This window comes from Anas acuta, chromosome 11 (assembly GCF_963932015.1).
Source record: "Anas acuta chromosome 11, bAnaAcu1.1, whole genome shotgun sequence".
NCBI classification, from domain to species: Eukaryota; Metazoa; Chordata; class Aves; order Anseriformes; family Anatidae; genus Anas; species Anas acuta.
This window is the reverse complement of record NC_088989.1, coordinates 17,884,636-17,911,489: the sequence shown is the minus strand read 5'-3', so window position 1 is coordinate 17,911,489 and position 26,854 is coordinate 17,884,636. Positions and strand designations below refer to the sequence as shown.

At 33.9% G+C, this 26,854-nt stretch overlaps 1 protein-coding gene across 2 annotated transcripts in view; it reads right to left on the bottom strand.

Annotated features, from left to right (window-relative positions):
• Window positions 1-376: 376 nt before the first annotated feature.
• PPARG (peroxisome proliferator activated receptor gamma) overlaps window positions 377-26,854 on the bottom strand; it is a 60,870-nt gene continuing 34,392 nt past the window's right edge. For both annotated transcript variants that reach the window (XM_068694899.1, XM_068694900.1), the window contains exons 3-7: window positions 25,416-25,585; window positions 23,511-23,649; window positions 15,221-15,420; window positions 10,705-11,155; window positions 377-3,697 (exon numbers count right to left, since the gene is read on the bottom strand). In XM_068694899.1, coding sequence (XP_068551000.1) covers window positions 3,450-3,697; window positions 10,705-11,155; window positions 15,221-15,420; window positions 23,511-23,649; window positions 25,416-25,585 — 1,208 coding nt within the window. In that variant the 3' untranslated portion in view covers window positions 377-3,449. The remainder of the gene's footprint in view (window positions 3,698-10,704; window positions 11,156-15,220; window positions 15,421-23,510; window positions 23,650-25,415; window positions 25,586-26,854) is intronic.

Below are 26,854 nucleotides of genomic sequence, written 5' to 3'. Positions count from 1 at the left end.
GATATGTGCAGGTATACCCAATGACTTTCTCTAGACATGATTTGCCTCCAGCTTTTTTCTACTGAAAAAGCCTATCAGTAAAATAAAAGACAGAAAACTCAGAAGTTGTAAAACCTCTGGAAACGTACCAGTATCCCACTCAGCCCATCATCTCTAAGATGTTACAATGTTGTGAGCAGATGACTAAGGAAGGACAGTAAAACACAAGGAAAATGAATTTCTTCAAAGAAAGGCATATACCAGCTGTTTCTATTTTTGAGTTGCTAAATGTTTTTAGTAGCACTGAAGATCAAAAAAACAAATTGTTCATTCATGGCATGGCCCACTCTAACCAAAACTCCAGAGAGACTGAAAATATTACAACCTACTTATAAACTTCCATTAGCAAGTTTTTTGTTTTTAATAAATAAAATCCCATAGAAACAAAAAGTATTTACAATTAGATCAAAATTCTGAATATAATTCACAAGAGAAAACACTATTTTTTGAGAAAATGTTTTCATATCCTCATAACAGTCATTTGTTCTAAATTAGTACATAGCAATTGTCCATTAAATGAACATTTTTCCCTTAAGACCTATTCTTGTAGAAAAGTATTTTAGGCAAAACTTCCTAACCATGATGTAACTGCTTAGAATCAGAACATTTCTGTGATTAGTAATTCACGTAAAAATTAACATTTTCCTTGGCTTGAGGAAAATGTGATGAATAACTATCAAAATGTAAGAGAAGCCAGGATGTAGGGAGAACAATATATTTTATTAAAGCAGCTTATACAGTTGAATGAAAAGTATAGACTTTTGGGCATTCAGTGCCTTCAAAATAATAAAGGATAACACCTGTTCCTGCAAATCTGCCTTCTCTTTTTTTTCTTTAGACGATTACCCTACCACTCTCAAAATATATGCATTATATATGTCCATATTGGACTGAAATCCTTAAGCAGTGCCACTGCTAAACTGCTACTTTCAAAAACATTACCACTTGTAATAAATAGAATTAAGATACACAGAAGTTCTTCCTGTAACAGTCATGAATTACATATTATTGTCAATGCATCTCTTCCACTGTCCTTTTCAAATAATATTTAATATTACTTATGTAAGAACATGCCCTAGAATTTCTCTTTATTTAAATCTAATTCTGATATCTCATTTCTAGTGATGCTGATGTGAAATTGGATTGTGTAAGAAATGCAGTCTTGGGTTAATAAATTTTGCAGTGTATATTTTTAGGAATTGTTATTAGGACTATTGTAGGAATATAGTATTGGAGCTGTGGTCCATTTCAGTACCAGCCAGTCTCTGACACGTTTTCCTATCCAGGGGGTGAACTCTGTAATTAAATAGAGGTTCTCCCACTGAGTAGTAAATGGCAAAACTTCAAATGTCCAGTGTCCAGTGGAAAACAGATTTATAAGAGAGAGAATACTTTATTTAGAATTGTAACAATCATAAATTAGTGTGCATGTAATTCCTTTCAGAATCTGATGCTCAGCTAGTACAAGGTGCCTATCTTGAAATGTGTAGGAAACATGCAATCCTGAGCATCATTAACATGCAACATTCCATTTGCTTTAGGGCAATCTTTTCTAAGTTACCTGAAATGATCTCATTGCGAACTTAGTGAAGATCAAAGCTGCTCACTTTAGCCTCACACTGACTTCATCTCTCTGCAATTTCATCTGTGGGTTTTAAACCTTGAGGCTGAATGATCCAATTCTCCAAACACTTCCTGGTGGGCATAATGCTTACTACTGACCATAGGCCCAGGGGTTATCTGAAACAAGTAGTAGGAAATATTTTCAGGTATATAAGGCATGAGCATAAGGATTTATTTTAATATTTAACTCTGCCAGCCTCTATATTGCATAATTTGCACCAACTTAGATTTCTAAGGTCCACACTGGGAGTAAGGCCAATTTAGACTCACTGAACATTGTCTACTCACATATTCCCATTTACATTTCCTTTTGGGCCACTTATATAACACCACTGAACTTGTCTAACTAAGTTGAAGGCACACTTTTTGCTACATAAATAAAATCTGGATCTTGTGGGGAAACTAAGTGTATTCAGTTGAGGATTGCACCTTGCTTCAATAATGTATTTTACAATCAGGGGCTTTTTTTTTTTGCAAAATTCCCTCTCCAGGTCCCCCAGTGTGGACCACACCTGTTTGACTTTCTCAGCGGTTACATTCAGAAACAGTAAATGTGGCCACAGTACATGCGAATCTAAGGGAATCTCTCAGCTGCACTGCGAATACCAAAAGAAGATTGATTTACTCACTTATGCTTTACTCACATATGCTTTACTCCCAGTGGAAATCTTGGATGACATTATAGGGCAATATATATAAGAAAATTACCAGTCTTTACAGCAGTGAATATCTCAAAGCATTCTTGTTTGCAGTGATAAATAATGATAGTTCAAGTCAAACTAATATAGCAGGGTTTCCATTACAGGTTAATGTTTTCAGGAATGAATTCAAACCTTGCTTTTGTTTAAGAGGAGTCACTCTATTCCAATTTTCTGTGACATTTTGGCTGAAGATATTTTTCAATGCTAGTTCATCAAATAATTTGGGAAGGTCTCAGGCCAAGTGGTATTATGTTAACCCATTCTAACTACATACAGTGGCTGAAGGCTGCATTAGCACTGGCTGTTGTGGCACGTGCACTGCAGGCCATGGGGAGGCAGCTGCACGGTGCCTCCGCGCAGGCTGCTGCTCACCTGCCCTGGAATTGCATGAGCAGAGTTATTGACAAGACTGCTTCCTAAGAGTGATGAGCAGTGCATATTCTTTCCTTACTCAGTTTTTGAAATGGGGTCAAGTTTCTGTTTTTTGGGTTTGCCCACAAATGATGGGCCTAATTCTTGCTTACACAAAGACTTTTCTAAAGAGCTGTATCAGTGTAAAATTACAGGTAGGCACAAATATTATCAGACCTGACTTGTCTAACTTTTAACTTTTAAGGAAGTTTTTCTCACAGGAAGTTTCACTAATCTGTGATTCAATTTTACTATTATTTTGCTGCTGCCTTGGGAGTACAGAATCAAACATAATACTTAAAATATTTCCCTAGAAATGCTTAAGGAGAAAGATTTTTATTTTTAAGTTGAAAATTTAACTGCATGCTTAACCAACTTCAGTGAAGCAGTGAAGCAATCATACTGGACAAGCAATTTTAAGAAATAAGATAGTTAAAAAAATTAATTTTGAAAATACTGCCAACAATTTCATGATATAGATATTTTTAATATTAAAAGTAAATTGTAAATGTGTCTTTATAAACAATATGCATAAAATAGATCTACTATACTAAGTTCTCTCTTTTTTAAATGCTGTTTCACAGTAATTTCTTAGGTATGCAAAGTTTTCCCTCAAAGAAATAGTGCAATCTGAAGAACATACATTATGTCAGCGGATTAGAACTACTATCATCATTAATACAAGTCTTTATAGATTTCTTGTAGGAGTGGATGAAGACTCATATCTGTCTCCGTTTTCTTTATTATTTGCAACAGCTGCACGTGTTCCGTTACAATCTGTCTGAGGTCCGTCATTTTCTGAAGCAATTTGGCAAACAGCTGTGAGGACTCTGGATGATTCAGTTTCAGCTGGAGCTCCAAAGCTTGCAGCAGATTGTCTTGTATATCTTCAATGGGCTTCACATTTAACAAACCTGGGCGGTCTAGAAAAAAAACATAAAAACAAAAAGAGCTTTACATTTATGAATAATATGGAAACACCAATCTCGTTTATTAATTTCTTAAATATTTCTTAGTATATTAAACGTTTACAGATAACACTGACAACTGTTTGACAGCTTATTGTACATGTACTTATTTGTAAGATTTTGCTAGAATTTGCATAAAAAAGAAAGCATAAATTCAACTTCTGTGAGAGACATATTCCATGACTGAGTACAGCTCTGGACAGATGCAGTCATACTAACCAGAAAAATAAAAATCACAGGTTCAGGTCTTCTCCGCACCCAAGTTCCACTTGCTATTAAGAAATCTCATCATAGCTTTTACATTCAGTTTAGCCACATATGCTTATAGCAGTGGAAAACTGATAGATGTGGCTTGCACAGAAAATGACTTTTCAGGGCTCATGCCAGCTGAGCCTTCTCCTCCATAAGGAGGAATCTAGGATGGATGTTTACAACCAAAATCAGCTACTTGCACTGCCACAGCTGTGAGTCCAGGATTTTCTTTGGCATGTCTTATTATTTGAAAAGAAGCAAATCTTTCCTCATCAACCATTATTATCTTTCAGAATAATAGCTGTTCTGTTATTTCTGTCTGCCTGCGAGTATCTTCTTAAGCGGTTGTCATTATTATTTAACATAATTCTTTATTTTTTTTCTAAATTGAAGTAAGTTATTTAATGCTATAGCCATAAAAGCAAAGGTTGCTTAACATTATGAAATCCTCACATATGGTAATCCTCACATCTACTGGGTAAGACATCCTGATTATCAAGAGTATTCCATGAGAAAAAGTCAATAATTTAAATAACATTTTCTGTGTAGCCATGAAATCAATTTAATAGGTTGATCAATAAAAAGTAATGCCTATAGCTAGCCTTAAGTTACTTTCCTAAGGAAATATTTCCCTTTCAGAAAGGTCAGGAGGTTGATCTACATTCAACATTTTAAAAATAGGCTGTTATTTCCTATGATCTTAGTAACCTTTCTATGCATCCAGTTCTACTATATAACCTTGGCTTGTGTTGTATACTAGAAAAAAGGCTAGGAGAAAAACAAAATTCTTTATAAATACTTTGGGGTTTTACCTAAAGGAGAAAAAATTGCAGTATAAACTAAAAGGCAAAGCTGGCATGGAAACAAATGAGTAGGCAAGCCATAAATACATTTAAGTCACTAATTAGGAAAGGGTGGCTAAATCAAAGAAGCAAGATTTGGAGATTTGGGGAATTTTGGGAATAATGGCAAGTTTGAACATGGAGCTTGGTACTTCTTTGACTGTGGTTTGATGATGTGACTACCTTCTGCTGTAAGTGACTAGACTCTGTGACCCACAATACTTCTTTCCCTCTGGTATTTCATGCTAATAAGCCATTCTTGTCTTCCAGAGGTCACTTATTTACACCATTCTACTGATAACACCATAAAATATGGTTCAGAAAGTCTGCAAGTAAATATCAGCAAGCAGGAAACTGGTTCCAAACAAACAGTTTCCAAAGCTTCTTTTTATTAATTTACTTTGGCAATATAACTAAGGCACTTTTAAAAATACTTAGAGCATTGCTAATAAATTGTAGATATTTATTTTTAGATTACATGTGCTGCAAAATCTAGTTGCTTTCTTTATATCTTTCAGAAACTTCCCAACTTGAAGTACTTAAAAACTGACAATTTTGGCTTTGGGTTGCGATAGCTTTAAATTTTACTTCTGTGTTGCAGATGAACTCTGAACTAGCTGGGTATGACTCAGTGTACAGCGATATAAAAATCAAGAAGCACAAAGACTGTGGCCTTGATTTCCTCTGAGATTAATCTCCATTTGCCCCCTGCTTCTTTTGTGGTGGGAATTTTTAGGGTGTGAGTTTTTCAGAAGTGAAACCCAATTCAAGCACTGCGCTCCCCAGTGCAACTTTTAGAGTGCAGGGAGCAAACCCAGAAGATCAGCATCGAGACTGGAACTTTTCAAAGAGCCCCTCAAATTTGGGTGCCCTCGGTCAGTTGAAGTTCAGTGAGACTTAAGTGCCTAACATCCTTAAGGTCCTTTGAAAAACCCAGTCTAATGGTTTTATAATGACCCAGTGGAACTACAGTCTGAAAAGATGACTATGACAAAAGCCTAGGAGATCGTAAGATGTTATTTTTAAATAGGCCAAATCAGGAGGAAGGAAAATTCCCATTGAAGGCAAGTGAGATTTTTCATGAATGAGAACTTCAGGATATGGACATTATTTTTTTGGGTGTTGACAGTTCGCTATACTTTCTCAGTAAAAATTTCTTACAGAGGAAAATGCTGTTTCTGTTCCAAGAAACATATCTAAATGAGCAAAGAAGGAAATAAGAGGCAAAAGCTTTATTTCAAGCTGTTGGCAAATACTTCAAGTTGTTCAGATGCTTTTAAATGTATATGCTCCAGACTCATTGGGTTACAATAGGAAAAGATGTATTTTGTGCAGGAGGGAGAATGTGAATGTATGAAGCTCCAGGTAGACATGGCATGTGGAAAAAAATACAAAGGAAATGATTAGCAGTAAGACTCAAGAAAAATTCAGCTTGGGAATAGGGAGAAAGAGAAATGTGAGGAAACTAGAGGAGACATTGTGGTGGAGGCCTCTGAAGAAGACAGAACCTAATATGCTGTTTGAAAGCTCCTGGAGAAAATGGCAATGTGAACTGAGGAGGGATGTGAAAGAGAAACAATTCAGTTATAGAAGGACATTCTTATGATAAAATGAAATTAGGTTACAGAAGGCCAAAGGACAGGTAATTGATGTGATTAAGGTCAGAGATGACAGTGAATTGGAAACCATTTTTATGCCTCTGATAAACAAGATCAATTTATTGATTTTTTTTTTTCCTGTGTGCTATTTGCTACGTGCCTTTAATCTTTTCAGACTAAGAGGGTAACATGTTTCCCTTTTTATTATTACTTTTTTACTCAGTTTTTCTTTAGGTTTTCATTCATTGTCATATTTGCTGTTTCATTTGAACATTCTGCAGGAAGCTGTTTAAAACTAAAAAAGAAAAATGTTCACAGTGACTGGGAAAGACTAATAACCCCTTAGCGTTGGGTGTCAACAGCATGACTTGGTATAAATTTATGTCTTATACTATATCAGGGAAAAATATTTTGTTTGATATTTACTCACATATTTGGATGCTTTTTTCATGTTCCTAACAGTAACTGTAACTTTTCCTGTTCCTCACACATGAAATTGCTATCTACATGCTTATATCCATGTCTTTATATTTTATTATCTTCAACAAAGAGAATTTTGCATTTAAATATACATTCTAATATCGTACTGTGATAAAACAGGCAAAGATATGGCTGAACCAAACAACTGCACTACTTTTTTTGCTGAGGCAGATATGACTTGGCAGTTTGAGTTTTTCTTCCGAGACAGTCACATGTACTGTAGTCACCAGAATTGTGGTTCAAAGCCCACAGTGATTATCTGCACGGCTTGCTCTGATTAGGAAGCATTTTGTTGTTGTTGTTGTTGTTCTAACAGGTTTGCTAGAGCAGGATTTGTGTAAGAGTCAAATATGGACCATTTCTAGGTACTATTCAGTGATAAAACTTCACCTTTTTTTGACCTCAGATTGTAGCAAAATTATTGAACGCAATATTTAAACAAGCCTCAGTTATTCACAGCTCAAGGTTCACTGTAAAGAACACACTCACTCAGAGACCAGAAAAAGTGAATATAGCAGCATTTCTGAATTGCAATACTGGTTTGTGTGTTGAGAGAGCCTGGGTCCTCACAGGCATACCCTGTCACAATTCCTCAGCACCACTATATGCTGAACACTGTATAAGATGTACAGGAGTGCAGGTCCATCCATAGCATATAAACATGCTATAGAGTTACCTTTTAATTTTTTTCCTTACTTTTGAGTGAGTTTATTCTACCTATAAATGTGGATCAAGCCCAGTAGGTCTTGGACAAACCCAAACATTCACCTCATTCTCCTTAAATCTTCTTGCGATATATTTCATTTTCACCTCAGTGGTACATAGCATTTTTTAAGATGCTCCAACATTTTTACCACGATGGTGGTAAAAAGATGCTCCAACATTTTTACCACGATGGTTGCTACTAATTGAGGAAATGCCTCAGTGGCACAGAGGTATACAAGAGGGAGGAAAAATATCTCCATGAAAAATGTTTTCCTTATCTCATTTTACCAAAGTGTATTTTTCAAAGCTACTATAACTAAAAGAACACTGTAATAAAAGTTTGGCATTGCTGTTAATGGCATAAAGTATTTCTTTCATAAGAACAAGGTAATGTCTTGCTGCTCACACACAGTATCTCTGTCTCAGCAGTATAAAATTAAGAGTATTAGGATTTGTTTGTATTTACAGAAATACTTTAAAGCAAAATATACAGACATTAAGAACAAACTTCAGCTTTGCAATAACAAGTTCACAGTAACATTTGGAATCACTGAGGCAGCGTGGCTGCACCGAGCACCTCGGAAACAATCAAATGGTTGTGGAAGTGGGAGTGCTTTCATTTTGTTGCTATTACAGCTAATTTGTCAGCTTCTTGTTACTGCTACATATACCACAACAGCAACTATTTTAATATCAAAAGGTTGAACTGTTTTATCGGATTTGTGACAAATTTCACTTCATAATGAAAAGCTTTCTACATGTAATATTCCAGCTGGAATTCTCTTTCTCTTTCCCTTCCCTTTTCTCTTTAAAGCTGCATAGGAGATAGCACTCATGGAGACGGCAGCACCAGCATCAATTTGATGAGGAATGACAAATTCACTTTCAGCTAGGGTTATTTTTTGTTTCGCTAACTGGTTTTCTTTTTAGGATATCTGTACACAGGATTTCTTGCAGTGGCTTAAACATAACGGTATTACTGTAGCTACTAAAGTCTTTGAGGTAATATGTACTGGCTTTAAAATCCTATTTTCAATGATATTGTCCTCTTTTGATATTCACAAGGTTCTTACAGAAAAAAAAAAAAAAAAGAGTATCTAAGACATCTGAGAAACTGGTTTTCTGTTCCAGACCACGGAATGTATACAGTTCAATACATGTAGCATCTGTATCTAAATTAAATGATAAAAACTATTCTCTAATTGTCAGCAAAGCTTCATTGCTTTCAAAATATAATCTCAGTTTGTACAAATAACTATCATCCTTTTTTGAAAAAAAAAAAAAGTTCTGAATAAAGACAGTGAGGGATTTTTGGTATCACAAAATTAAAGAATATTTCTAGATAAGACTCATATATATTTATGGAATGTATTTACTTCAGAGTTATTTAAGAACTAATTGGTAAAATTCAGAAATTATTCTTAAAAAAATTCTTGATAAAACTGGTTCAGAGAAGTCTTTTTTTTTTCCTGATCATTGTCCTCCTGAGATCTAAAATGTATGATTAGTTACATCATACCTATTTCCTCTAATGTAAACCAAACATCGCTGAAGTATAGCAGATCTAGTTTTGCAGATTGCAAGTTCCCTTTTTTCAATTAGGATTGCATTTTAAGAGGCCTGTTTCTCATCTGTTAAATTTCATTATATTAGAAAATGCAAAATACTGGCATGTTTTGTGTAGTGCCCTAATAGGCTTGTATAATTTCTCCTCCCCCATCAAAGTCAACCAAAAATATACCAGTAACATATTTTCCCTTACTGAATTAATTCAGAGTCTTCAGGGATCATCGTGTTCAAAGGTTTGCACGAGAAAATGTCTTCTGGGAATGGTACTTGTTTGAAGTGGATTTAGTTGGTCTAATAACCCATACTGTGATACTACATTTTTACTGAATGAAACACAATGCCAGAAGTAATTTTCTGTGAATTTAAATGTATAGGAAGCTATGCATAACAAGCAATGCACTCTCAACAGGATGTTTCATTTTAGAACAATAGCATGTGGTTGTTGTGTTTGATTGCTTAAACATAATTTAATAATAAAATACTCTGCATTGCTCTGTGGAGGATCTGAATTCAGAACATTCAGCACATTCCTCTCATTGATATCTGCACCACCGGTCTAAGCCAAGATACACACAGATCAGTTGGGTAAAATTTTCTTTGTGCGACATCACTAAGTTGATAGTATTGACCAAAAGAACCTCAATCTGACCTGAAATGTATATCTGATATCACAGATTCTTGGTGGGAAGGATTCTAAGTGAACTAAATCTGGGTAGCTAAGTCCCAAAATAGCTGTATAACCTCAGAATCAGATAAAACATAGTAACTTTCTCTGACATAAGCTGAAAATTCACTGCCTTTTAAAGAAGTGTTAGAATTAATGTAGTTTGATACATGGACTTTTAGATTCATGTTTCACTCAAAGTATAAACATTAATATAAACAGAGTAGCTTAGGAAATGTGAATACAGCGGACACACAATGCCTGTTTTTCTGAGGCATTTTTCAGAGCATCATTTTCCTGAGAAATGCATTCTTTTTTTTTTTTTTTCTTTCCCTCTTCAAGGCAAACAAAACCTTGTGTGAATAAAAAAACCCAAACCAATAAAAAACCCATCGCAATCCTGCAAGCCAAATGCCACATCTATTTTGAAATTTTTATGGAGTCAAAGTTATTTGTGTACAATTAGCAAGCCACACAGTCTAATTGCAGGTTTAAAAAATCCTCATGCAGAAGTTAAACTTTCAGAAAGTCTTGCCAATGAAATTCCACCCCCCTCCCTCCCTCTTTTTTTCAGAAATATAGTCCTGATTTTGTTTTTGTCTTTTAACTAAATGACTTGCTGATCCAGCAGATGTTTCCAGCTCCAACACTAATATCAGGTCATTTACATTTTCAGTTTCTGCCCAAAACTGAAGAAATGGTAAACAACACCAAGAAAGCTGAAAGCTAACCAAGAAGTACCTGTAAATAAACTCACTCCCATCCTTTACTGCTGAGCACTTTCCTGTTTGGACAGGAATTTAAAGCATCGATTCTATTATATAAAATATCATTAAATAAGACAGCACTTACCTCCGCTTAGTATAATGACAGCTATAAATATTGCTAGGTCACTGTCATCTAATTCCAGTGCATTGAACTTCACAGCGAACTCAAACTTGGGCTCCATAAAGTCACAAAAAGGTTTTCTCAGGCTCTTCAGAAACTCCCGTGTCATGAAACCTTGTCCATCAGATATAAGAACTCCATCTTTATTCATCAGAGAAGCCAGGAGAGTATATATGATCTCATGGACACCGTATTTCAGGAGAGTTACTTGATCATTCAGGTCAAGATTCACAAAGCCTGGAATGTTCTTGGCAAATTCTGTGATCTCCTGCACTGCCTCCACAGAGCGAAACTGACATCGCTGGAAAATGCGAATTGCTACCTCTTTGTTCTGCTCCTGCAGTGGTGACACATGCTTACACTTGATCTGATCTTCTCCCATCATTAAAGAGTTCATGTCATAAATAACAAATGGCTAAAAATAAAAGGAAAAGAAAAGTTACTTTTACATTTTTTCTATGACCATTTGACTTATGAGAAACTGAATTATAATTCATCAGAAAACTCTTAGGAATGTCTGAGAAGTGTATCAAGGTTAGGTGCTTTGGGGTTAAACCTTCATAAACCAATTAAAGTAAATATCCTCATAATGTTAAAATGACTTACAGAAAACACAAGTAGTTACTAAGGATTTCTCATGCTTTATGAATGCAAATGCTAAAAATAGGACTTTGGGTGACATTTTTCTTAACTAGAAGGGCAAGAAGGTAGGAATAGATAATTAATATAAATAAATAAATCATCATTAATATTAATAAATGATTAGAATATTCATGCCCCCCCATTCACTTTACAGAAGTTCTGTAAAGTTCAATAACAGAATTCAGTTTGTAATACTTATTAACAAACGATGAAAATGTTAATGCTTTTACATGAATTTTGCTTTCTTATATTAAATATATTTATTATATCTCTTATATTAAATATAATCTTTTCAGTATACAATGACATGTCTGCATTTCTGCTGACACAACTTTTTTTTGTGGAAAGATATAGTATGTTCATATTTTGATTACTTCATATGCTGTTACGTTCAAGTTCTAGAAAGTACCGTAAGTACTATAAAATTTATGGTATTATCTGATAAATTCAACCTTTCACTGCTAATTGCTTTAAAAATAACAAAGTTAGGATGTGTTATGTTTAAAACTTGTCTCTGAGGAAGAGATCACAAATAACATGATACAATGCAGCAGCACAATACAGAACACAGGAATTAGTTTGACTGTGAAATAAATGCAACTGGAATAAATCAATTTTGAAAACAGATGAGAAAAGTAACTTTTAAGAAAAAGAAAACTTTTCTTTTTAACAATCTGTTTCAGGATTTGCAGAAGTATCCTCTGGTTTTAAAGAAATGGTTAATTGAGGATTTCTTGAATTTATCTGAAGAACCTTTTCCATAGAGAATAAATAACTAAACAGTTCAATGCTGCTTTGAACAAATACCTACTGATATTAATATGCTTGTTAATATGCCCGATTAATTAAAATACAAGGAATTACACACCAACAATTGGACTAGAGAAATACATTTTAAAATTTAAAATCCTTTATGATTACAGATTCTAATGCCTTATTCATGTGGGTGCTCATTCTTAAGATTCACTTTAAGCTGTAGAAAAGATTAGAAAATAACCTAAGACAACCTATACATGTACAAGGGCAGTAGTCCTCTCTCATAGAATTAGCTTGTGGAACCTTCTAATATTCTATTCCAAATTCATTAAACCAGTTTTTCAGTTTACTCAGTGCCAAATTTTTAAGTTAAACACAGATCTCCAACCCACTTTCGCTAGGAAGAGAGGGAGGGATGACAGTTGTCATAGCTTTGCCTTTAACTGATACAGCTGCTTAGAAGACAAAAGGTCTATCTGTGAACTCAAATAATAGTATCCACACAAGAGGATTTCAGTTTCTAAACTCTTTTAGTTAACTCAATATTCTGCTGCTTACAGGACCAATGAAATTAGTGCTTGCACAGTAACCACAGGCAATCATAGCTCCAAACCATGAGTTTCAGTCAAATACAGTGTTTTTTCCACTTGCACTAGGATTTCAGTGTGAAACTGAAAAAATAAACACACAGCCAGCAGGATAAGGGATTTTTCAACTTGGGGTGCTTTTTTGTCAGCAGAAAAAAATATTCTCTATACAGTTGCACATATGTATATGCATGCATATGCATACGTAAAGCACTGCTATAAAAAGACTACCAAGGGGAGGCTTTTAAAAATGTATATTTTAGTACTGGTAGGCCATTCCTTTCTATTCTTTCTATAAAATCCTAAGTGGCAGCATCAGTACAAGAAAAATTTGTCTATTCTAAGCATGTATATGTGCTTTAGAATGACCATATTATACCATCATTCTATTGACATTAGGAGATGAAAATCAAGAGTTAAAAGTCATTTAAAAAAAAGTTCAGATGAACATTGTGACTAAAATCTTATGTCAAATGAGCACTTTATATCCCAAAAGAGGATGAATTACTTACCCAGTAATTTTAATTCTGGCATACTGACTTAATATATCTGATCATTTTTCAATTGATGCAGTCTAACAGTAATTTTAATTTTGACATACTGACTTAACATATCTGATCATTTTTCAATTGATGCAGTCTAACAGTCTAAGGTCGAGATAGATTTAAGACACCACACTTAATAGGTGGCATTAACTCATAAAACCTATTAATTTGAATGACAATGCAATGAACTGATTATTACTAGCTACCTTACCCTTAAAACTTGCAAAACATTATTATTCACTGTTAAAAAATACTTGGTGTTTGTGTGATAAAGAAGCAGGCAATCAGGTTATCTTCTCTGTACTTAAATTTAAAGAATCCAGTACAAGAAGCAATAGAATCTCCTAGCACAGTCATTCTGCTTCTGAATAAAGAAATTTCCTTGCAACTTCCTTCCCATATGAAATCTCCTATTATGTTTAAAATAGATGGAGAGAATCTTTTGGGGGGATATCTCTGCGCTTCTTGCTCAAATGATAAATTTGACTTTTCTTTTGGCTGTGATATTCACTTAGCAGAGGGATTTCTTGTGCCTAATGAATGCTCATCTGTGATTGATCTTGTCTTCTCTCCTTTTCGCTCTGTCAATCACATCTATAATCACTACAGCACAGTATGAAGCTTATGATGAACTTGTAGTATTACAGGTGTACAGTGGGCAGCTGCAGAAAGAATAAGCAGGCCTCCTGGTGACATTTTTATGATGAAGGGCAATAAACAAGACATATGATTACACACTCCACTTCTATTATGTTTCCCAATGCAGATACCTAGTTACATTGAACTGCTGCATTAATTCTTTCTCAGAAAACTGTTTTTAGTATGGAGAGGAAAAGGATTGTGGAAAGACTCTGAAAAAGCAATGATCCTTAAGTGGATTTAGTGTATCAGCTTCCTACACAACAAATAAACTATGGTAGTTCAAACTTTATATACTCCATAATGATTAGTTACTCAAATTGCAAGTATCTAAATTTGTATCACCATATCTAAAGTTTTTTTTTTTTTTTAATTCTGCAACCAAATTAGAGACAATGTTAAAATTATGATTTTAACTGCCCTTAGAAAGACAGCCCAACAAAAAACAAATCCTCTCCTACCTTTGAAATTTACAAAGAAAATTAAATACAGTCTTTGTTGTAGTCCTGGCAATAAAATTTCTGCCAATCATTTCAGAAAATATGTCAAACAGTTAGTTTTGGAAAAGCTATTTTTATCTTTAGTTTCTAAAATAGTGACACCATTTTTTTAAAAACTACCACAATTATCAGATCTTACTTGTCCTTCTTTCCACTGATACCAAAAGTTAGGTACTGCCAGTGAAGTTTCCAAAGGAACCCACAAATACACGTATCTCTATTCCTTACTTTTCAAAGTTCAGTTTGTATCAGCATAGAATACTGATCTGATACACAATAATCCAATTAGAAGCAGGAAGTCATCAGAGCACCATAAGTATCATAGTTAAGGTTACTGATGCTGATGGTGCTGTGAATCATTTGACACTTACGAAAAGGATATTCCTTTGAATAGAGCCAGTACTGATAATATTTTATGATGCTATGCTATGATACGGATGCTTGAAGAATATAGCAACAAACTGCTGACAGCTAGATAGCCACCTTAAACAGATAGTGTGGAAGATAACCTCTGATAAAGGAGAAGGAAAATGGGAAGAATGGATCAGAGAATACAAAAAGGTTAAGATGACCTTCAAATTCTTGTACTGGTTTCAAGTATTTTATTAGGTGAACTTGGAGTTTTTTCAAATAATGTTTACTTATCCTATCTAAAAACATTTCCTGTGTTTCAGACACAGCTTGAAACATGCAACTGCCAACAGCAAAGTTTTTTTTTTTTTTTTTAAAGATGTGTTGTCAATGTGGTAAATCATTTACTCAAAAGAAAAAAAAACAACAACAACAACAAAACAAAACAGAGGGAACTAACTGATTTGTCTGTCGTTTTTCCTGTCAAGATCGCCCTCGCCTTGGCTTTAGTCAGAGGGAAGGACTTTATGTATGAGTCATACAAATGCTTGGCAAGTGCTCGCAGATCAGCAGATTCAGGGTTTAGCTGGTCGATGTCGCTGGAAATCTCTGCCAGAAGCTTCTCCTTCTCCGCTTGTGGCATTCGCCCAAACCTGATGGCTGAAAAAGATGACAAGTAATTTTCATAGTTATAGTGTATATGCATAGTTATAGTTATAGTGTATATGCATATTTTAATAGCTTTTTTTTTTTTTCTGCCAAGTTCTTAATTTTTTTATTAAAATAGTAGGTAGGCAAGTAAGACTAAGATGATTCTATCCAGTATTATGGGCAACCTACTGAAGTACTTCAAACATATGCAAACAAACTAGTCTCAAAGAGGAAATAATCCGTGTCCAAACAGTAAGATTACAGTAACTTGCTTAGAAATGCAAAACTATTGTCAGCTCACCTGACAGACAGAATTGGTGAAAACCACTGATTCTACCTCCAATCTAAATAAAATGTAAAGAATCTTTAAGGTATTAAAATTCAGTTGGCCTACGGTAGGAAAGAGTGTTCAGCCTTGCATGGTTTTGGGCATACCACCATGTGGATCTCAGCTTCTTCATTTGTTTAGAAAAAAAACACCCACATACCTTGCAGGAATAGATTCCTAAATAGTACAACAGACTTTAAGATAGCAAGCAATATGAAATGTTAACAAAATAATTAAGGAATGGGAACGAAGGTTGTGCAGGGAATAAAATAGGAAAAGGCTGAGTTCTTCATGGTGACCCTACATACATGCTGTACTGACAGAACAGGAAATGGTTCTGCCTAATCATATGATCTCACAATTGCTCTACACAAATGTCAGGCAGGCACTAAAAATCATAGTTTTCACCTACATACTTAATAGTCAAGGCAGTGCTTATACTTACGGAGATTGACTTGGAAAATATTTCAAGTGAGCCATCCAGATCAAAGCTGACTTATCATATCATATTTCAGTAACCAGGGTTTATTTTATAGTAAGAAAATAAAGCAGAGCAACAGAGCATCAAAACAAAAAACAGAAGGAAAAAATAAAGGTTTGCATTTTATCCTTAGGAGGAAAGAGAAATATTATAAATATTTTTTCAGTGGTTAGTGTCTTTCCTGGATAAAGAAAAATTGCTCTTAAAAACATACATATGAATTGTTATACTTGGGATGTTTATTTTGGAAATCATCAGCCATTTTCCTGTTTTGAGGATGCTGGCAGTGTGCTGATAAACAAAAATTACACTTTTTTGCAAGAATAAATAATTGTGTTAAAAAAAAAACACACAACATATAGCATTTAGTATATTGATCATTTCTCCTATTTCATAGTATTCTTTATTTTTATTTGTTTGTATGCTTATTTTTTTTACAACTCTACTACATTTTCCTTTCAGTATACTTAGTCTCTGAATGATGTTGCATATTTCATATTTTTGGGGCATTATTTGAGCTTATGTGTCAGAATAAAAATCAGCATGAAAGGAAATCTAGTTCAAGAGGAACAAATTAACATTTATTTTTTTCCTGTAAATGTATGTTGCTTATAATTTTTTCATGAAGGAAATTTTGAATGATTGCCAGATGATATTTGCTTTGGACCATATATACCATGGTACTTTTTTTTTTTTTTTTTTCCTCTCATGGGGAACACTAAGTACTCTTAGTCAGCTACTAACAATAGTTTTCAGTGAGACATCACTGCCAGCCCTCCTTATTTCCGAGAGCAAAATAATTACAGAAAAATGTTGAACTTATTAGTTTATATGACATACAGTAATGGGTCAAAGAGACTACCAGCATTCTGTTAAGATAGCAACGTGAATGGATGGCAAAGTTAGTGATGTATAAAAATTGATATAAAACAAAAGGAGTTCATATTTGTACTTAGTGTAACCTAAATAAAATGATGAGAACATTCAGCACGACTACCAAGGAATTAATTCAACTATATAGGCTTCAATGAACTCTGCAAATCAAGGACATTTTGTGGTCATTTTGCAGTTAAATGGATTCTATCACTGTTCAAAACTCTTATTTGTTGTTAACAGAAACCGTTCCTTGATTTTTATTTTTTTTTTAATACACATGAAAGTTGGTAAAATTGAACCCATTTTACTAATATCTGCATTTTAGATATTGAAAATATAAGTCAAAAGAAATAGGAAGCATTTAATGAAGTAAACACAGTGAAAACTCACTGAGAACACTGGATAGCATTTACAGATTTTTGGTGATATTTAAGGATAAAAAATAAATAGAACTTATTCATAATAAATATATATATATATTTATAAAATAAATATTTTAAAAATAAAAAGAATCAAATTATTATCACCATAATAAAGCTAAAATATATTATTGCATACATATCATAAGTAGTTGTTAAAAAGACATCAACTACATGTGTTGTCAAGAAGGTGTTAAAAATAATGTAGCCAATGAAAGCGTTGAAGTTTAATTAGTTTATCAAACAGAGCTATACATTTGTTACATTTTTATTTTCATTATAAATTATTATGTTCTTCATTAAACCTCTTTTCAGATTTAAAATTGTAAAATTTGTAACATTCATGGTATTATATTTTATGATTAATTTGTCAAATGTGTATTTATGTAATACCTTCATCAATGGAAAAAATCTTGTGATACTTTAATGCTTCATATTGGTTTCTTGCCAACACATTCAGCTCCTTCTCAACATCTTTTTTTTGATGACTAATTTGCAAACTGAAATCTTAAGTGAAGTCTAGCAAGACTTGTCAGACTATTACAGTAAATTTTCTAATTTGGAAGGCAAAGCAAGGCAAATATTAGCTTCATATAAAGGACTCTTAATAAAAAGGGGAGATCAGAGTTGCTAATGTCTATAAAATGTTGATTGCTCCCTGAAATATATGGAGTGCAATTTAGTATGACCTGAGGACTTCTTCACACATAGTAAGAAATACTTAACAATTCTAAGAAACGTGCTTTGAGAGATTTCATAATCCTATCATGAGCTAGGTGCTAGATTTTCTTTTTTTAATGATAAATTCTACTTGTAAAGTATTTTGATATTTTATATTGAATTAAGGAAATTTATGGTATTATTTATAATAACTTTATCTTTGCAATAAATCATGTATTCTTAATAGTCTGATTCTATATACTGATTCTTTACATATTATGGAAACGAAGCTTGACTAAACACCAGTATAAAACATGATTCTGATGTGGACCCATTTTTGACAGTCAGGGTTTGCAGAAGCAAGTTTATAATCTAGAATTTCACTATCACAAGACCCCCAAGATTATTTTTACGAACAAGGGATAAAAAATGGACAGTATATTGCTTTTCCTTCCTATCTTTTAATATTAACTTAGCTCTAAAATAATTTATACGCTTCCCCAAGGCATTAAAAACAATAGGAATTTCCACTTTCTTTTTCTTTACTGGAAAATTCTTGATGATATACCACAGTGTGTACACAAACTATGCCACTGATTACTGGAATAGAATTGATAGAGAGATTTTATTAAAGCAATCAGGGGTTTTCAAAACAGACTCTTTTGTCATTAGAGAATAACTAAGAGGTATATATGTATTCTTTTAAATAACAGAGTCCAGATGGGTAACATTTTGCTGCAAATTCAAAAATGGGTGAATATAATAATGCCTTTTTTTGTTGTTGTTCTTTTGTTTTTTTTTTCCAACTACATTTCTATAAGTCACCAAAATGCCTGGGGGTGGGGATTAGCAGAGTGGTATTAGTTTCTTTTTTAAAACTTGTGGCAGTTTTCCACAGAACTGTATCTATTATTATTGAATAGATAATGCTACGATAAAATAGGCTTACTTTTAGCTTAGAGTATAAAATGACAGCATAGTATGTAGTTTCTACATATGCCTTGTATCCTATACCCTAATACTCTGCATTTTCTCATCTTGCTGAGTCTCTTAGAAAGTAAATTACAGTATTCATGCCTGCAGTTTGGTATTGTTTAACAGCAACCTATCAACAATTCGTTATTTGGTATTTACAACAACACTCTATAGAATTTATAATAAAAGGCAATTTACACTGTATTTGTTTTCCTTATGGAAAACAAGATAACTAGGGGTGTTCCAGAATCATGTTTCCAGTGTGTTAACATCCAACAAAGGATAACCAATTACCTTTGCAAAGTAGACTTGTGTTATAATCCCTAGTGCTTCTAATACAAAACTATTTCCATTACTTTATAGATTGCATTGGAGATCATCACACATTTATTTACTCCTAATAGTTTTAAGTCTTCTACTTAGCCAAGAGAGAGAAGAGGGAGAGAGAGAGAGAAATAGTACTGCCAAAGGTAGCATTGAATTATGTAACAAGCCTTTTTGTTAAAATGCTGAGGACATTACTTTGAAAGGAAATTAATACATATTGCTATATGGCCACCTAGGTTATAAGCATTAATTTATATTCTTGAATGTTTGTATGCTATATTCAGAATTGACTTAGATATCGCAAAGCTTACTCATATCATAGAAAGCTATTATATCAAATGTTAAATCAGTTATCAAAGAATGCACTAGCTCTTTAGCTAATCAAAGTGGTATAGCAAAGCTCTCCTTTACTGACCTGAAAAACCCAATACTCTGACCTAAAACAAGCCACCTGAGCAGGCTTGCCAGCTATCAGATTACATCTATCAGTGCAACAAAACAGCCAGTAATATCAGCAGAGTTTGCATTTACCTGATAGGACCAAGTCTTCTTCTAAATAGGTGAATTTACTTCAAGAGTGGAAATGGGATCTTACTGTTGTCTGTACTATATTCACCTTTAGGGTCTATCTTGTTGCCTGTCATCGTAATAGTGAACTTTTATGTAAAATAATTAAGCAGTGATAAAATCCTTCAGAAAGATGACATTTTTGTCATGTTTGGCATGTGAAAATTGTGCTTGGAGTAAAGTTTGCTATCTTTCTTTTTAAAATATTTTTAGGAGATGAATTGTATGTTTATTAGTAATCTGTTACTCCCACATGTTTCTTTGTTTCTAAATGTGTGTTTTTAGGATGGATTAATAACAGTGATCCATCTTTAAATGCTGTCTGTACACAGTAGCCTAGTCATTGTTTATTGGCATGGAATACAAATTTGAGTCAAAATTCAGTTTCGTGGTATTAGCCTGGAAGTTTCCTTTTGGAGAAGTCATTGTCGTTGTTTTCAGGGGACTGAGATAAAAGTCAGGAAAAGGTCAGTGGGTTTATGGAAGGAATGTGGGAAACAGCAGTGGGACTTTGGGTGAGAGAAGTAGGAGGGATTGGTAATCCTTGTGGAGGTTAGGGTAGAAAAAGGAGAGTTCACAGGGTGGATAAGAAGAGTTCACAGCATTTCTGGTGGCTGAGAAAATTTTCAGGGATCTGTAGATGGGTGACAGGTTCTTCTCCCTTTTCTGCACCACATTCCTATGACCCTGGTTCACCTTCTATTTCTCTGGACCACTTATCCTCTTTGCTACTCTATCTTCCCTCTCCTGCATGCCATAGTATAGTTTTTGTCTTTCTGTGGAAAAAAACACTTATCCTTATGCCACATTTTATGACTTGAAGAAGTCTCTATGACAGCTTCTAGCCTACTCTCTGTAGCACTCTGCTCTTCTGATTGTCTAGATTAGGGATTTTTTGGAGCACAAATGAGTTCCCACATTGATGATAAATTCAGTTTCTTTCACTGAAGAACAGCAGACAGCCAGTGCAGAAACCTTGCTGAGTTTACTTGAAGCATGTGCCCAGATTCAGCAATTCAGTGCTCCCAGAAATTGTAATACAGACATATGGCCATGTGGGCTCATTTGTCCAGTACATTAGCTGGCTCTATATAAATAGTATTTTTAGTGTAAGAGAAAAAATTAATAGCATTTCCAAAAGGAAAGAACAAAACTTTTTCTTAGTGGCACTTCAGAATACAATCTGAGCAACTGAGGGTTAAACGCAGAGCGGCACTGTGGCTAGAGAAGGAAAGGAAAACAATATCCAAAGCATGAGAACACTACTGTCTTTCTTAACCTTCAGCCAAGTGGTATGTAGCATTTATACATGAAAAAATGTGACTGTTAGCTGCTAAGTGTCTCCTTGCATTCTCCCCCCGCCTTTTTTTTTTTTTTTTTAATTTTTAAGTGCCCTAACTATTCATTTTGCAATAATATCTCTATGCAAAGAGAGTCATAGATTGGAGCCCTCCGGCACAAATAGTCCACATTCTGATTCCAAGAATGTAAAGTTCAGATGGTTTCACTATCCAAGTGGACAAACTTTAATCTGTGGATGTAACAGTAGAATCTGTCTCAGTGCCACTGACAACTTCCAGTGTTGCATTTCTGCATGCTTCTTTATAGAGACTCGTGTCTTCACAGGCAAAATTTAATTCTTTTTTAGAAATTTGTTTATAAATGATGGAGGGGGCAGGTACGGTTTCATACAATCTGGAGCAAGCAAAAAATGCAAATGTAGAAGCCAATACTTGAGTATAAGCACTACTAACTCCCTGCTAAGTGAACTGGTGGCAAAAGTCAATTAAAGCATTCTTTCAAGCCCTGGGGGAAATGGCAAAACCATACCTCACTCCTGCCCCTCATAACCATGGTCTCTGCTGGTGCCACAGGTTCTTCCTTGCTGTGGCTGACCAGGAAGAAATAGCAGGTGAAGCACCCATTTTAAAAATATTTCCTGGGACTTTTACATTGTAGAGCCAGAGAGAATGATCTTGGCCTTCCCCTTCTTGATAGCACTGGACATGGTTCACATTGTGGAAGCCATGCTGCTAGTTTATGAAAGAATTTGGCATGCACCTTGAAAATAGTAATAATAAACTCCCCTGAACTACTATAAAAATACCCACAGTAGCATTTCAAAATTAGTTTTATTTTTAAGAGTTACTGTTACATCCCAGGAACTTGAAAACCGTATTTTCTATTAGCAAAACATTTCCCATACCATTTTACATTCACTGAAGTAATAACTTCACAAACCACAGTTCAGCTTCCCTCTTGGGGACAACACACTTATTTTTTCATACTGAAAATAATGAAAGTTCTAAAAAAGCCACAGAGAAATTATTTTCCCAGTCATGCTTGCAATTCTTTACCCTTAGAATTACATAAGTCTCTATGTTATGACATTTAATTCCTGTTTCTACTCAACTTTGCCAAAGCGAGGCAGCAAAGAATCTTCATTATGTCTTTCTGTCCAAACATTCACAAATAAGTATTTCCACATGAGTTGATATGTTAATTTTAAAATTCATTTCTTCTATATCCTATGCAAGAGAGCAGTATTGTGATATGCTTAATGCTATCTGCTTACCTACTGTAAAGAAGGCAATCACAGAACCATACACAATTGCATACAGTTTTGCAAGCTAAGACTACAACATATAGTAAATGGAAATGCTGCTTACACAGGTCACAGATGGGAGGGCATATTCACCTCTGGATGGTGGAGAGGTCAGACAGTGCATAGTACACAGGAATCACAGCTATACACACTAATATGATGAAAGGCCAACAGCTGAATGAGCATGCTGAGAAACACTACACTCCTACTTACCACACATTGGAATCTATGCCCAGATGTGGGTATCCTACGGGAGGAGGAGGACAGTTTTTTTTTAAACCAGTACAGCGTATGGCCCATTCATTCAAATATGTTGTGCTTTAGTATGAGGAAGTGTTAACTTAGTGATGTTAACTGCCCTGGAAAAGCATTCTCTGCATCAAATCAAGTTGCTGTTATTCACAAACTTTTGGTAAATTCTCCACTTCATTCTTTAAACTAAGTTAAGTTTTTGACTTACAGGAAAATGATACTAAGCTACAGTATGGAACAGAGCCTTACCAGAAAATAAGACCACGACCTGAAAAATAACAATTACACTAGGAATATGTTCATGAAGAACAACTGACAATGTAATGAGCAAGAATAATGGAGAGTAAAACCATCTTGTTCATTATATTATGTATTATATTGCTAAATGCAGATCTCTACCTATCTGATTTTTATATTCAGCAATCTCCAGTTATATACATAGCCTGCTAAACAAAGAGGCAATCTCTCTGATACATATTTCTAAACTGCCTGGTGTAGAGAAACAGAAGACTGTAGAAGTTACAGCATCACATTAAGTAATCATATATATGCTTCATATGATTTTTGAGAAGAAACATTATTGTTTTAAAATATGCCATGTATACTCACCATTGTGTGACATTCCAACAGCAAGGCATTTCTGAAATCTGCAGTACTGACATTTATTTCTGCTTTTTTTATGGATGCGACAATTAAGATCACACCTGTCATAAATTAGCTTTAATCTGATGGTTCTTCGAAAAAAGCCCTGTAGCAAACATAAAAACATGTAAAAGGAGAGAAGAAACATTGCCAGTGTCGCTGTCTTACTTCTGTAAGCATACGAACATGTTTCTATATAAACACTGAGCCTAAATTTGTTTTAAATAGGCAATGCCATGATCACACTATCTGCGTAGCAGCATGCTCCTAATCTGAATTTATTAGCTATTTTCAAATCAGTTTGATAGAAAAGTGTCTCAAAAAGCTATGGAAACTAATAGGGATATACTGGTTTGAAAGGATCCTAGGAACATAAGTTGAGAGCACTACAGAAGTACTGAGCATGAAGAATACCATGCCAACAGAAGCAAGGCTTGATTTGTTCAGTTGCTCATGAAACAATTGGATATAAAGTGAACATAACATTTTAAAAAATTAAAGCTCACTATGTAGGAAAATAATGTAGTTCACAATGTAGGAAAAGTGTTATAAATGACCACAAACCAAAAATTCTGCAAAGAGCAGTTTGATCTCAAGAATATAAAAAGGTTATGGGTTTGCTACTTATTTAGATTGTCTTTCCCACATATTTCTTTATTCTATTTTAATTACTTTTTTTCCTTTTTGAGCTCGAGTGCTTACAGAGAATTTGTTTTCCTTTATTTATTCTATTTCTTTTTGTTTGCACAATGTTAAATTAATTTTCCAATATAAATTTCAGTGTTCTATCTTCTAGGTTCTTTTATTTTCTAGTTTGTTCCTACTTTTTGGATTTTACAAGTTTGCAAAGTACATTGGCTCATGAAAAATCCAAAAACTTGGTGCCAAACTCATGGTAATTATTACTCAAGTCTTATGAAGACAGAAACCATTATGTAAATTCAGAGTTCTGTCTTTTGACAGTCTACAGGTGCTTTCCGAGATCCATGATAAGTAGCTAATAAAGTTTATCTGAATTTATCATAATTAGTTCCTTGTAACTTTATCCTCATAGAATAATACTAACAATAAAAACAATATTGACTCTTATTTATATAGTTCAGTGCAATGCAAGTAATCAACAACATACTTACTGCTTTAAGTATGTTCCTCATTCAGTGCTATAATTTTTAGTTAAGGTCTGCATTGGATCTTTACTATCACTTATTTTCCTCAAGAGATTGAAAATAAGGATGATGTGAATTTAAACTCAATGAATTGTTAATAATTCCTATCTCCAGTGTTTCTTTTCTCATTCTTGAGGATAGTCAATTCTTATACCATTCACTTTCCTTTATTTGTTAAAGACACTAAGTATCAGTGACATCAAAAGTAGTCAATGGTGTTTTAAAGCAGAAAGCCAATTTCTTTAATATCATTAGACATTTCTGTAATCACCTAGAAATTTATAAATTGAGTAAAAAAACTCTAATCAGTCAGATTCTGTTAACAATAGAATCTGAATTTTAAATTGCTTGGAGTATTGAGCTTTGGAATTCAGCATGAGTCTACTTTTGCTGCATTTTATGAATTCAAATTCTACAAGTGATCTCCAAGACAGCAAGAATGAAATATAATTGCATAATTGACAAAAGTAGAAGAAATGCACAATAAAAATCAAATACATCAGTAATATAATTAATAAAAATACAATATTTTAGTCTCTCACTTATTAAATTATAAAGTATTTACATTGTATACAGAACAATTTAATTTTAAAAAGATTTAAAACTCTTTTTTAAAAAACATACCCCTCTAATTTTACCAAATGATTATTTAGATGAAAATTGTATCAAATCTTACTTCAGAGAAAACATATTTGTAACTACCTACCTTACAACCTTCACATGCATGCACACCATAATGAAATCCAGAGGCCTTGTCCCCACACACACGACATTCAATAGCCATAAGGGAGTTGGAAGACTCCTCATGAGGTTTATTGTACAACTGAACTTTTTCTGAAAAATAGGGTGGGGAAGGAGGCTCCATTTTGATTGCACCTGCATATAAAGGAGATTTAAATGATAGACTCAAAGTATAATTAAATAGATAGTAGAAGAAGCAGCAAGAAATAATCATAAGCAATCACAGTAATTATAGTCAGATTCATAGGTGTGCTTCATAATACAAAATGACAAGTAGTAAACAAAGGAAACTAAACCGTAAGCAGATATTTCACTGGTAGTACATGGGCTGAAAAACGTTGAAGAGGCAGATTCTGATGGAGAAACCATGTTACAGATCCAGTTTTCAGAACTGTAGTGTTGAGTGATTTGAAGATGGAGATTCAAAATACATATATATGAAAACCTTATTCTCAAAAGGTCTTATGCCTTTTCCCAGTATCTAATTACATTGTATTACTTTAAGGTGTTCAGTACAACTGCAGAGAGAAGAACTGGAGTCTCTAATCTCATAAAAGTAGTCTAAGTATCTAACAGGCCCACATTTAAAAATTTGGATATTTAAAGAAATTAATCACTCTCCTGGGAACACTGTTCCACTTTGGATGCAGTCTAGAGATTAATTTTCTCTTCTGAAAATTTCTAATTATTGAGACAGCACTTTGTAATATTAAACAAGTTCAAACAAACAAACATGATATTTTTAAATCTGTCATGATCCGTCACAGAAGAAAGCTGTGACATTTGACACTATAATATTACATCAGATCACAGCTCAGGAATTATATAACATACATAAGTATTATAAAAGGTGAATGCTTTGTTTTCTAGCTGGCTCCACAACTTAAACTAGAAAGTTTTCTTTCCTGTAGAAACTGGGAAGAAAAGAAAGCACAAAATTATCTGAGTAAATATCAAGATGATTCGGTGTACCTAAACTCTACTGGACTCTCTAGTTTGTTGTTAAAATGTCATGGAAATTTCTAATCAAACACAAGAAAAATAAATTATTAGCTGTAAAAATGTCTTTTAATTCACTTCATAAATAACTCAGAGGTATATAGCACCTGTCTCTCTACTACCACCAAAACTAAATACCACAATTTTCCTATCAAGAATTCCCTGAAATAATTATTGTATAGCTCTCTACAAACAAAAGTGATGTCAGTGGATCTTTAAAAAAGTTCCAGGCACAGCAACCTGAAATCTTACTATCAGTAGGAATGCAGTAGTAACTTATTTAAGAATAGGCCACTTCCTTTCTTAAGGAAGTGTATTTTTTATATAACTGGGGAAAGAGGGGCTTTTTCATAGCGTATAAATAATACTAGCTCACAAAGCTTCAAGGTTATGTCTGCATTAGGA